Genomic DNA, 12,797 nt, shown 5'->3' on the forward strand with positions numbered 1-12,797 from the left:
TGATACCACAGATTCTTTCTGGCAAGGTACAAGAAATACACTTCTTTTTTTAAGAAATGGAATCTAGTTCATCAGACTACTGTAATAAGGACAATGAAGAAGAAAGTTTGCTTGCAAATGTTGCTTCCTTAAGACATGAACTGAAGATAACAGAATGGAGTTTGCAGAGTTTAGGGGAAGAGTTATCCAGGTACGTAAGTAAAATCACATATGGACTTCAGAATATGACTTTAATTTATGAACGTAAAATGTATGAATTTCATTATTATATATTATGTTTCTAATAGAATAGGAAATAATCTGTAATTTTTAATGTAATTCTTGGTTTAGGAAAAAATAGAAATGTTGGAGAAGAGTTTATACATTAAGTAAACACCTTGACTATATTAGGACTCGGAGTATAAAATATATGTTTGGGCTTAATTAATCTTTTATTATTAGGACTATTTGAATCTGAAATAATCCTAGCATAGAGTCTCTAGACTATACAGATTGTTAGTTTAAAACTCATTACAGTTTATTAAGAAATTTAGTTGAGACATTGCCTTAAGTTCATAACTGAATGTGATTTCCAGCAGAACTTCAAGTGCTTTTCGTTCTGTTTTTGTAAATAATGTATAGAAATTTAGAGTGAATACTTAAATTAGGAACTAAAATGTATTTTTCTTTTTTCTCTAGTGTTAGTCCAAGTGAAAATTCTGATTATGCCTCTAATCACTCAAGATCTGAAAAACTCATTCTGGAAGATCTTTCTCAGCCTAACCAGCTTGGACTTTTGAATCACATACCTTACAAAAAAGTTTGTAAAATGCCCACTGGCAGTACTGATTTTCCAAAAAAGCCAAGAGATAAGGTTATTGTTCTTAGACCTGTCTACTTAAAAGTTTTAGACCTACTTAAAATACTTTTTCTTTGAGTTTTTTTCTTTAAATGCCTGTTTAAGTTTTCCATAGTCTTTTACCATTGTGCTCAAGACTCTTGAATTTAAATATTATGGTTCTTGTTGTGTCCTAACAAGAAAGTAGTTGCTTTGGTGTATTACTGTATTTTTAAACTTCTATATTTATTACCTTTTTGCAATTAAATGTCTTGTTTTCCCAAGTAAATTATAACCCCTGTGATTTATGGTACTATACATAATAGGTAATCAGTTAGTTATTATAAAGAGTAGGTAATTGGCACTATACATAATAGGTAATCAGTTATTTATTAAGTGGTTAAAGTGTATTTAGTATATTTAGCCTGGATCAAATGCTATATGATAGCATGGCACTGTTCTCTTTTCATTATCCCTAAATTTTTTGGATGATCTTAGACATCTTTACTGGTCTGGAACTTTCTCCCGCTGTCTTTTTTATTCAGTCCTATTATCTACCTCCTTGTGTTTACCTTTCTTCCTTACTCAACCCCTCAATCTCCCCTTCCACTCTCTTCTTCCTGTTCTCTATTTCCTCACTGCCAGCATGCATGCATGCATATGGTTGCATATGCACATCATAATCTTCTTTCAGAAAAATGTGCTCTTCCCACTTCAGAAAGCTAACAGTTAAGAGGTTTTCTTTTTGTAAGGAAGCTGCTTAATGAAGCTATGTGAGCCTGCAATTTAGAAGATAAATTCAAATTCCATGTCTACAAAAATTGTGTAATTCTGGGGAATTTGACCAGTTAGGATATACCTAAGTTAGGATATACCTAACTCAAATTGCTGATCATTTTTGTTACATATATGCTTTAATTGAAATCATTGTGTTTTACCAAAAACAAAATCAAAAAACTAATGACAAATTGGAGTGGGAAGTATTGGTTATGCCTATTAGAGACAAAGAGCTAATCTCTTTAACATAGGAAGAGCTTCTAGGCAGAAGATCAACAACCCAATAAAAAAATGGACAAAAGACATGTATGAAGCAGGAGGTTAAAATGATCTTCAAACAAATAAAAAGTTGTTCAGTCTCATTCATAATAAGAGAAATTCACAACAAAACTATACTTAGGTACCGGTTCGTACCTATCAGACATTGACACTGTATTTGTTGGTGAAATTAGGAGGAGATAGGCTTTCTCATACATTGCTGGTAGTAGTGCAAAATGATACAATGCCATATGGAGGGTAATTTGGTAATGTTTCTCCAAATCACAAATGCGTTTACCCTTGACTTGGAAGTCCCACTTGTAGAAAAATGCATGTCAGATATGCCTGCATAAGTACAAAATGATGCTTTGTTGGTCATAACAGATTAGAAATACTTCAAGTGCCTATCAATAGGGGATTGGTTGAATAAACATGCAGTGGAAACTGCAGCTGAGGTGGGGAGATGAAAGAATAGGAGTTTCTAACTATATTGGTTGTGGAGAGATTGGCAGAGTATATTTAAGAAATGCAAGGTACAGAATGACATATATAGAATGCTAGTTTTTACGTAGTCACTGTGAGGGTGGGTAATTTGTATTGCTTGCAGATGAAGGTGGAAACACTAGAAGACTGTTTAAGACCATAATTTAGCTTTCCTATATAGGCAGTTCCCTATTTTTTTTTTTTTTTTTTTTAGAATTTTATTCATATATTTGGGATAGAGAGAGAGAGAGCATGAGCAGGGAGAGGGGCAGACTCCCCACTAAGCAGGGAGCCTGATGCAGGGCTTGATCCCAGGACTCTGAGATCATGACCTAAGCCATAACAGCCTGAACCACCGAGGTGCCTCAGTTTCCTATTTCTTTTTGCTGTATGTTTGGTGTTATATAAAAATTTATAAATAGAAGACTTAAAGGGGTGCTTGGGTGGCTCAGTTAGTTAAGCATCTGACTTCCATTCAGGTCGTGATTTCCTGGTCCTGGGATGGAGCCTCAGGAGCCTCACGGTTGGGCTCTGCTTCTCCCTGTCCCTCTTTCTCTGCCCCTACTCCTGCTTGTTCTCGCTCTCTGTCCCTCTCTCTCTCACTCAAATAAATAAATAAAATCTTAAAAAAAACTTATAAAAATGGTTACCTACCTACTAAAAATGGGAATGAGGCTTCTATGTGTACCTTTTACATAGTTTTGACTTTTGAATTGCATATTACTTTTTCAAAAAAAAGTTAAATTATGTCTTAAAAACCTCAACCCTCATGAAAATTAAAATTATAAAATATATATTCAAAAGTATAATAAAAATGCGTATAGTTTAAAGAATTTGTTCATTAGCCATTTTGTTGATGGTCATTTGGATTCTTTCCATTTATTGCCTCTTCTGGACAATGTAGGTATGAATATTCTTATATTTCCAGGCATAAAAGTTCTAGGATGATACCCAGGAGTAATACTGTTGAGTGTTAGCATCTTCCACTTTACTGGATAATACCCAGAACTTTCCCAAAGTGTACCATTGTTTTTTAAGCTATAATTATGTACACGTTCACCAGCAGTGGGGGAGAGTGCAGATTGTCCCACACATCCTCACCAGCACTCACTAGATATCTTAACTCATTCTCTGAACTACTTAATCATTTTACTGACAGCTGTTCATCATTTTCCATTACTTACAATGCTTAATGAAATAATCCAAAATAGCTTGCTCTTTTTCATCTTTCAGATGTCTTTTTCATCTGCCCCCATGGACCAGGAGATCAGAAATCTTCGAGAGAAACTTAACAAGCTCAGGCAACAGAATGCTTGTTTGGTCTCACAGAATCATTCTTTAATGACTAAAATGGAATCTGTCCACTTTGAATTAACACAGTCAAGAGCAAAGGTATGTTTCTTGAAGTGGTGACTATGCCAATAGAAAGTAGTTCGAGTCATTTTAACATTTATAATTGAAAAAATATTCCATGTATTGCCTTAATGTGTTATATATAATAATTTTTATTGTGATAATATAGGATAAACATGTTATGGAATCAATTTTACATGAGTTTAATATCTGAAAATGATTTAGGAGAACTTGTATACTGTGTATTTACATAAGTCGTAGCTTCTTAAAATCTTAAGATTACCAATTTATGTGGTTTTATTTCTTGCTATAAAGAAAATATAGCTTATCTTCCTTTTTATACTAATACATTCACATTGTTGAAAACTTTGAAACTAGAAAAGAAGGGGAGAAAGATCACCCAGTTTCCACCAAAAAGAAACTACTTTATTGGTTTATTACATAGTTGAATCCACACTGTTTGAATAGTTTTCTTTTTTCCTGTGTTTTTTACTTTGTACATAGTCTGAGCATTTTCTGATACATTTACTCAGCTTTTCCAATGATCATTTTTTATGGTTACTGTTTCCTTGTGTGATTATGCCATAATTTAATTAATAACTCTCCTCTTTAAGTGGCTTTCTATTTTTATTTTATTTTTTAAAAGTAATCTCTACACTCAATATGGGACTCGAACTCATGACTCCATGATGAAGAGTTGCATGCTCTACAGACTGAGCCAGCCAGGCACCCCTAATGGTTTCCTGGTTTACGCTGTATGATTGGAATTATACAAAAAATTAGAAACCAAATGTCCAAAATAGAGGCATGGTAAATTATGATATATCCATATAAGGGATTGGCGGTAAATGTATCAGCTCTAAGATGCAAAGTTGTTTTACTTTTATGAAACATTGTGCAGTTTAAATGATAATAATATATGAAAAGGCACCTAGATGGGGCGCCTGGGTGGCTCAGTCATTAAGCGTCTGCCTTTGGCTCGGGGCGTCATACTGGCGTTCTGGGATCGAGCCCCGCATCAGGCTCCTCTGCTGGGAGCCTGCTTCTTCCTCTCCCACTCCCCCTGCTTGTGTTCCCTCTCTCGCTGGCTGTCTCTATCTCTGTCAAATAAATAAATAAATCTTAAAAAGAAGAAGAAAGAAAAGGCACCTAGAACCATGTCTGCATATAGCACTCAAAAACTGTTACCTAATACACTGAGTGGTAGAGAAACGTTACAGAGCAACACATACAGGCAGTGATTCCAGTTTTGCTGTTTATTAAAAGAGCAAATGTGTCTATATGTTCGTGTGTACATGTATAGATATATGTAACATATATAAGAATAGAAAGACTGTGCTCTGCATTATTGTTGATAACTTTGAGAGGGATTGGACTGGCTTGTGGTGAGGCTTTCACTATTTACTTTTATAGATGTGTTGTTTTAAGTACTAGGATTATGGGAGATCTTTATTTTTCTTTTGTGTGTTTTATCATTTTTAAGATATTATTTATTTGAGATAGAACGAGAGCAAGTGAGCGAGAGAGAGTACGAGCAGGGATGTGGGGGAGAGGGAGAAGTGGGCTCTCCACTGAATAGGGAGCCCTGCGCCGGGTTTGATCCCAGGCCCCAGGATCACCCCTTGGGTGACCTGAGCCCAAGGCAGATGCTTAACCGACTGAGCCACCTCTTTTGTATGTTTGATCCCGGTTTGAAAACAGAGTGCTATTGGAGATAACCGGGTTTGATCCCAGGCCCCAGGATCACCCCTTGGGTGACCTGAGCCCAAGGCAGATGCTTAACCGACTGAGCCACCTCTTTTGTATGTTTGAAAACAGAGTGCTATTGGAGATAATTCCAGCCTAAGGAGAAAAAATTGTGCCAATGAACAAGAAACTTTTTTGCATTTGGGATTATCTCTAGGATAGAAGTTTAGAATGACCAAATCACAGGGAATTTTTTTTTTCAGGATTTACTGTACTCTGCATTCAGTATTCTACCGAGTTTTTTTTTTTTTTTTAATTTTATTTTTTTGAGGAAAATAAAATCAATTTCTTGATTTCTCATAAGGTTTACCTTTTCATTATATTTGTTTGCTATGTAATTTGTTCACCTTTTCTGTTTATTAAGAGATATTAAGAGAATTTTACTAATAACTACTGAACTAATTATAGCATTTTGTTTCTTTCTTTTAGTATGTAGTCATACCAGTGGTTATTTATTCTAGGCAGTAGGATAGTTATTTATATTTTACTTCCCATCTCAGCATTCTCTACATTGCCTAACAAAATATTTTTTAGGGAGGCTTTCTTTTTTAGGGCAGGTCTCAGCTTTTGCTGTTGCGTATATACCACTTTTGGAAATCTTGTGCTGAAATTCCTCATTGTATCAATCAGTATATTCATAATTTATCTTTTCTGATGTTCGTAGTTACACTTTTGGAGCCAGGCATCCTGTTCTTTCCAAGCGTATTGCCCTCCCGGCCTGCCGTCCAGCCGCTCTCTTTGGGACTTGTCTTTGATATCCTAGGTTGGATCTACTGTTGCCTGGATCCTGTGTCTTCTTTCTTGGTTTAGTCTTTCTTTAATTGGAGCATCTTTGTCTAGTAACCCCCTTGCCTGTCAGAAATGTCCTAATTTCTCCCCCACATTTGATTTTAGGTTAAAAATTATTTTGCCTCAGAATGTCTAGGACATTTCTTTCTTGTCTTCTATCTTCTGCTGCTTCTCTGAAAAGTCTGATGCCATTGTGAATCAATTTTCTTAGCATATAATTTTTTTCCATTTGTTTTTCCTTTTATGGTAGTTTTAAGGATCTTCCCTCTTTCTTTGGTGTTTCAAAATTTCAGAATGACATGTCTTTGAATAGACCTTTTTATTCAGTGTAGTGGTACATGAGGACCCTTTCAGGTTGCAATCTTGTGTTCTTTGGTTCTGGAAATTTTTCTTATTCAATCTCTTGGATAATTTTCTTCCCTCTGTCTTCTTCTGTTTTTTCCTTCTAGGTGAATATTGGATCACCTCGATTGGTCCTCTTAATCTGTTAAGGGTTTTTTCCCTCATGTTTTTTATCTCCTTGTCTTCCTGTGATACTTTTTAGATTTCCTCAACACTGTCATCCACACCTCTGTTGAATCTTATTTTACCTATCATATTTTTTTCATTTTCCAGAGCTTTTCCATGTTCTCTGATTATTTGTTTTGTATTGAATAATATCCTGATGCAGTGTCCTCACTTAGCTTTCTGAAGATTTAATGATGTGTGTGTATATGTGTGCGCACACTTGCATTGCTTGCTGCCAGTTGCCTCTTTGTTTTGGCCTCTGACTTTTATATTAGAAGTTTTTTTTGCAGATGTTAGTGTTTTTGCTATTTATATTTAAGAGAAAGGTGCTTAAATGCTGTGTAGAAGCTCTGTGTATGAAGGTGAAGTTTGTTGTCCAGTGAGCTTCATATGTTGGTGATGCCTGGAGAGATGGCTCTTTTGTAGGGAGATACCTTGCCTCTTTCATCCAATATCAGGACGTGAAGTCTTTTTCTTTGGAGCTGTTGAATTTCTCCAGCGAAGAATCCTTTGATTTCCCACCTGTGGGATAGCCCTAACTGAGGTGTAAGTAGTTGGAAACTATTTTATATTAATCAATTTGTTTATAACTACTTCATCCCTTCTCATCATTCTACGTAGTGTCCCAGAGTTCTAACCTTTCCTGTTCAGTTTCTCCAGATAATAAATTTTCTATCTCTTCCTGATAGGCCATCATTTGATTGTTGGTGTTTTAGGAATGGGAAAGGAGTGTTGACTTACCAACAGAGATTTTGAGCTGTATTCCAGGTTTTCTTTCCTGGACCTATGCTTTTCTGTATTTTCTAGGTTTTCTCTAGTAAGCATGTATTCTAAAATTAAGTCTTAAATTGTAGAAAGATTCAATAGCTGTTTTTTTGTTTACTTTTTTATGATTTGATCTTTTATATTTAATTTTCTGATTTATGTGAAATTTACTTCCTGGATGTCAGTAGAGATTCTCCCCCCCCCCAAAAGCTACTTAATTATCTTTGGATATTAAGTTGAGGGTAATGGCAGGAGTTTACACGCTCACACTGGCTTATGATGATGACATGCCCATGTAAATGTTGATCAAAGGAATAGATAGGGTGAGCTTCACATTACACTAGTGATTGGGGAGTTATATCAGACACCCTCATCAGACAGAAAAAGAAACGAAGGACCAATTAGATTAATTTATCTTCTGAAAGGAAGTGCTCTAAAAGTTATTTTTTTGTTTTGTTTTAGGTTTCTAAGCTTGAATCTATTCAACAACAGGCAGCCAGTGTGCCAATCTTAGAAGAACAGATTATAAATTTGGAAGCAGAAGTTTCAGCCCAAGATAAAGTTTTGAGGTAAGTATACTCTTTTGACTTTAAAGTTTTTATTTCTTCTGCTTTTTGATCTATCTTGTGATAGATCTTGTTCCCCAATCCAGTAAATCTGTAGTGTCCTATGGACTGTCTTAGAACTTAGAGAATCTGTTCCACCTCCTCTTGGCTCTAGGATGCATAAAGTTTAAGGGGGCTAAAAAAGACTAAATCTTAGCTGAGATGCTTATTTACATGCTTTTATTGAAAATGAACTATGTATTAATTCATACTGGTGCTTCAATGGGAGTTCAAGAAATAAAATAGAAGGAATCAGGTACTTTATAATTTATCCCCTTCTGCTTTGAATAAAATGAGAAATATGTGTATACTAAGTAGCCCATTACTCCATTTTGATGATTCTCAAAGAGTGGTTCTGCGACCAGCAGTGTTAGCATCTTCTAGGAACTTGTTAAAATCGTAGGTCTCAGGGCCACTTGGCTGGCTCAGTGGGTTGAGCATCTGACTCTTGGTTTTGGCTCAAGGTCATGATCTTGGTTGTGAGATTGAGCCCTGTGTTGGGCTCTGTGTGCAGCAGAGAATCTCAGCAGATTCGCTCTCCCTCTCCCCCGTCTCTAGAATAAATAAAGAAATCTTCTAAAAATTGTAGATTTCAGGTTCTGTCTCAGATTTACTGAATTACAAATTCTGAGAGGTGGGACCCAGCAATCTGTGTTTTAATAAGTCCTGCAAGTGATTTTCATGTACACTAAAGTCATTTTTCGTGACCATCAGAATTTTGTAATTTTCTTTGTATTACATGTTATTTTAATTTTATTCCTAGGTATTTTATATTTTTGGTTGTTATGAATTTGTTCATGTTCTGTTCATCGATGGTATGTAGGAAGGCCATTGCTTTTTGTGTAATCTAATTATTTTGTAATTGGTCTATTTGTCATACTTTTTTATTCTAATAATTTTTCATTTTGATTCTCCTGGATTTTCCAGGCAGCTAATGATATTATCAGCAAAAAAAGAAAATATTGTCTTTTCAAAATTTATACTTACTACTTTTTTCATTTTTGTTTTTGTAACTGTTAGAGAAATCATTGGATATAGTGGTGATAATAGTCATTTTTACCTAGTTTCTGGACTATATGGTTATGTTTCTAGTATCTACTATGAAATAGGGTATAAGCTGATATTTCAGATATACGTATCATTTCATTCCTTATACTCTTAGTAGACAAGTGATGAATTTTGTCTATCTCTTATTAAATAATGGTTTCTCTTACCTCAGTGATTTAAAGTGATAGAATTCCTAATATTGAGCTATTCTTGCCTACGTGGAATAATTTCTTTAATAGCCTTTAAAAATATCCTTTATTTGGGGCACCTGGGTGGCTCGGTCAGTTGAGCATCGGACTCTTGGTTTCTGCTCAGGTCATGATCTGATGGGTCGTGAGATGAACACCACCCCCACCCCCTATCAGGCTCTGCAGGGAGTCTGCTCAAAGGTTCTCTCCCTCTGCCCTCTCCCCACTTGTGTGCGCACATGCATGCACACATTCGCTCTCAAATAAATAATCTTTAAAAAATACATATATCCTTTATTTAATAGAGAGGCAGAAGATAAATTAGAGCAGAGCCAGAAAATGGTGATTGAGAAGGAACAGAGTTTGCAGAAGTCCCAAGAGGAATGTATAAAGTTAAAGGTGGACTTACTTGAACAAAGTAAACAAGGAAAGAGGTATGTCTTTTTAAAGCAAATTTTAAGCAAATTGTTTTTGTAGAGGGAAAAAGAATATATTACCTATTTAAAATTATAGCTAACTTTTAAAGTGAAAAAAATTTCAGAAACCTAGTAGAATAATTTAATGTTCTTTTCGTCTATTATTTTTTTTCATTTTCTATTAAAAATTCCATGTTACTGGCTGTCTGGATTGGGATTAGAAGGCTGATAATGTTAATCATTGTAATGATATACTTATTTCTGAAATGAAGTTGTATGACCTATGTAAAACCCATGAGGAAGAGTAGCTCTGTCTTCCTTTAGGAATACATAAGTAATGCAAAAGTATTTATTTTGTGTAAAACATGTTTTAAGATAAAGTTTTGTAGGTAGCCTTGACTAAGGAACCATTAACTCTGAATGTCAATTAACTTTTAAACTAATAAAGATTTAAATTTTTTTAGTTTAACAATATTTTCCAATATTATAATTATAGCAGTTTTTACACAGGGTAAAATGATAATCTGCATTTTGATCTTTGAAAAATTTTTTTTTTCTTGGGGCGCCTGGGTGGCTCAATAGGCATCTGACTCTTGGTTTCAGTTCAGGTCATGATCTCAGGGTTGTGAGCTAGAGCCCTGAGTCCAGCTCCATGCTCAGCAGGGGGCCTGCTTGAGATTTCTCTCTCTCCCTCTCTCTCTCTTCCCCTTCCCCCAGTTGCATGCTTGCGTGCTCGCTGTCTCTCTCAAATAAAAAAATAAAAATAAAATCTTTAATTTTTTTTTCTTTTTCAAATTTTTATTTAAATTCCAGTTAGTTAACATACAGTGTAATACTAGCTTCAGGTGTAGAATTTAGTGATTCATCACTTACATACAACACCCAGTGCTCATCACAAGTGCCCTCTTAAATACCCATCACCTATTTAACCCATCCCTCACACACCTCCCCTCCATCAACCCTCCGTTTGTTCTCTGTAGTTAAGAGTCTGTTTTATGGTTTGCTTCTCCCCCTCTCCCCACCCGACCATGTTCATCTATTTTGTTTCTTAAATTCCACTTATGAGTGAAATCATATGGCATTTGTCTTTTTCTGACTGACTTATTTCATTTGGAGTAATACTCTCTAGCTCCATCCACATCATTGCAAATGGCCAGATTTCATTCTTTTTGATGACTGAATAATATTCTATTATATATACATAACACATTCTCTTTATCCATTTGTCAGTTGATGGACAGTTGGGCTTTTTCCATAATTTGACTATTGTTAGTAATGCTGCTGTAAACATTGCATGCACATATCTCTTCAAATTAGTATTTTTGTGTCTTTTGGGTAAATACCTAATAGTGCAATTGCTGGATCATAGGATAATTATATTTTTAACTTTTTTTTTTTTTTAAGTAGGCTCCACACTAGGCTCACAACCCTGAGATCAAAACCTGAGGTGAAATCATGAGTCAGACACTTAACTAGGACTGAGCCACCCAGGCGGCTCTATTTTTAACTTTTGGAGGCACCTCCATAATGTTTACCAGAGTGACTGCATCAGTTAGCGAGGATGTGGAGAAAGGGGAACCCTCTTACGGTGTTGGTGGGAATGCAGAAAGTTTTTTATCTTCAAAAAATGTATACTTTGATAAAATAAGGTTATGAAGAAAGTTTTTTTTAAGAAAATATTGTTTGAAAAGTTGTCACAAATAGGTTAAATATTTGTTTGCATGTGCATTTAAACTTCTAAAAACTGCTCAAAAGCTGTAAGTCATTTTTCATTAAAATGAGTTTGGAAGAACATTTTCCCAGCAGGATTTGGTTAGTCTAGTTCAAGTTTCAGTACATATTTGGAAGGCACTTTTACCTTATGGAAATATTTAGGTTTTGGAGTCAACCACATTTTATTTCTCAGTGGCTCTGTTACTTGGCAAACTATTTAACCTTCTTGAGCCTCAGTTTGTTCATCTATTAAATCAAGATGATATCTCTATGTGAGGATTAAATGAGAAAAGAAATGTAAGGTGCCCCTAAATACTAACAAATGTAGCTATTTTAAGTATAAACTGTGGGGTTAAATATTCTGAAATTAAAGACATTCAGATAAATTTTTACTTATTCAGATAAACATTTTGTACAGGGTTATTTGAAATAGCGAGATGATAATACACAAAGACTAGCTTCATAATATAGCTAAGAAAAAGTACAGAAGAAGAGTGACTAGTTATCTCTGTAAAACTTAAATAAGAGATCATTTTTATGGTAGGGTGTTGACTTTGTTTTCACACATTCTGGAGAACATGTACAAAGGCACAGACATATAAAAGAGCATCACTGCTGAAGAAGACTGGGGAGTTTTTTGTACTTATAAATGGATAGGTGTAATAGGAAATGAGGCAAGAAAGACAGGCTTGGTCTAGACTGTAAATGGCTTTGTTATGCCAGAGTATTTGTCTTTTAATCTGGAGAGCATATATAGGCAATTGAGATTTTTAGGTAGAGATGTTGACATCTAAATTTTTTAGAGATTTTTGAAGAACTAGAATGGATGTTAGCACTCTGAAATTGAAACCTTTGCAGACATTTTTTGGAGTGCAGAAGATTAATCATAATCATAATGGGTTAGAAAGCTGGTGTAAAGGAGAGATTGTTTAGCTTTATGCTGTTTATAAGAGATATGTCCAAAATATAAGGACATAGAAAAATCTAAAGCAAAGGAATTCAAAGAAATATTTCAGGCTAATAGTAACTAAAACAAAGTAGATATAGTTATATTAATATCACACAAAACAGATTTAAGTGCAACAAGCATTACTAGAGTTAAAAATGACCCTTATGGTGTGCCTTGGTGGCTCAGTTGGTTAAGTGTCTGACTCTTGATTTCTGTTCAGGTCATGATCTCATGGTTGTGAGATCCAATCCCCTCTCAGGTTCTGTGCTGGGTGTGGAGCCTGCTTAAGATTCTCTCGCTCCCTCTTCCTGTGCTCCTCCCCCTGCCCCACAAGTCTCTTTCCCTCTCTTAAAAAAAAAAAAAAAGACTCTTATATCATGTTTA

General features: G+C 35.1%; 1 protein-coding gene across 6 annotated transcripts in view; it reads left to right on the forward strand.

Annotated features, from left to right (window-relative positions):
- Positions 1 to 12,797, forward strand: part of CCDC18 (coiled-coil domain containing 18) — a 113,202-nt gene that overhangs the window by 2,266 nt on the left and 98,139 nt on the right. For 4 of the 6 annotated variants that reach the window (XM_045801765.2, XM_045801768.2, XM_045801770.2 and 1 more), the window contains exons 3-7: positions 12 to 190; positions 679 to 853; positions 3,569 to 3,727; positions 7,958 to 8,064; positions 9,641 to 9,769. In XM_045801765.2, the coding sequence (XP_045657721.1) occupies positions 57 to 190; positions 679 to 853; positions 3,569 to 3,727; positions 7,958 to 8,064; positions 9,641 to 9,769 (704 nt within the window). In that variant the 5' untranslated portion in view covers positions 12 to 56. The remainder of the gene's footprint in view (positions 1 to 11; positions 191 to 678; positions 854 to 3,568; positions 3,728 to 7,957; positions 8,065 to 9,640; positions 9,770 to 12,797) is intronic. The other 2 variants (XM_045801766.2, XM_045801771.2) reach the window with 2 other exon arrangements.

The sequence above is a fragment of the Ursus americanus genome, chromosome 12, assembly GCF_024610735.1.
Source record: "Ursus americanus isolate L20-20 chromosome 12, mUrsAme1.1.p, whole genome shotgun sequence".
NCBI lineage: Eukaryota > Metazoa > Chordata > Mammalia > Carnivora > Ursidae > Ursus > Ursus americanus.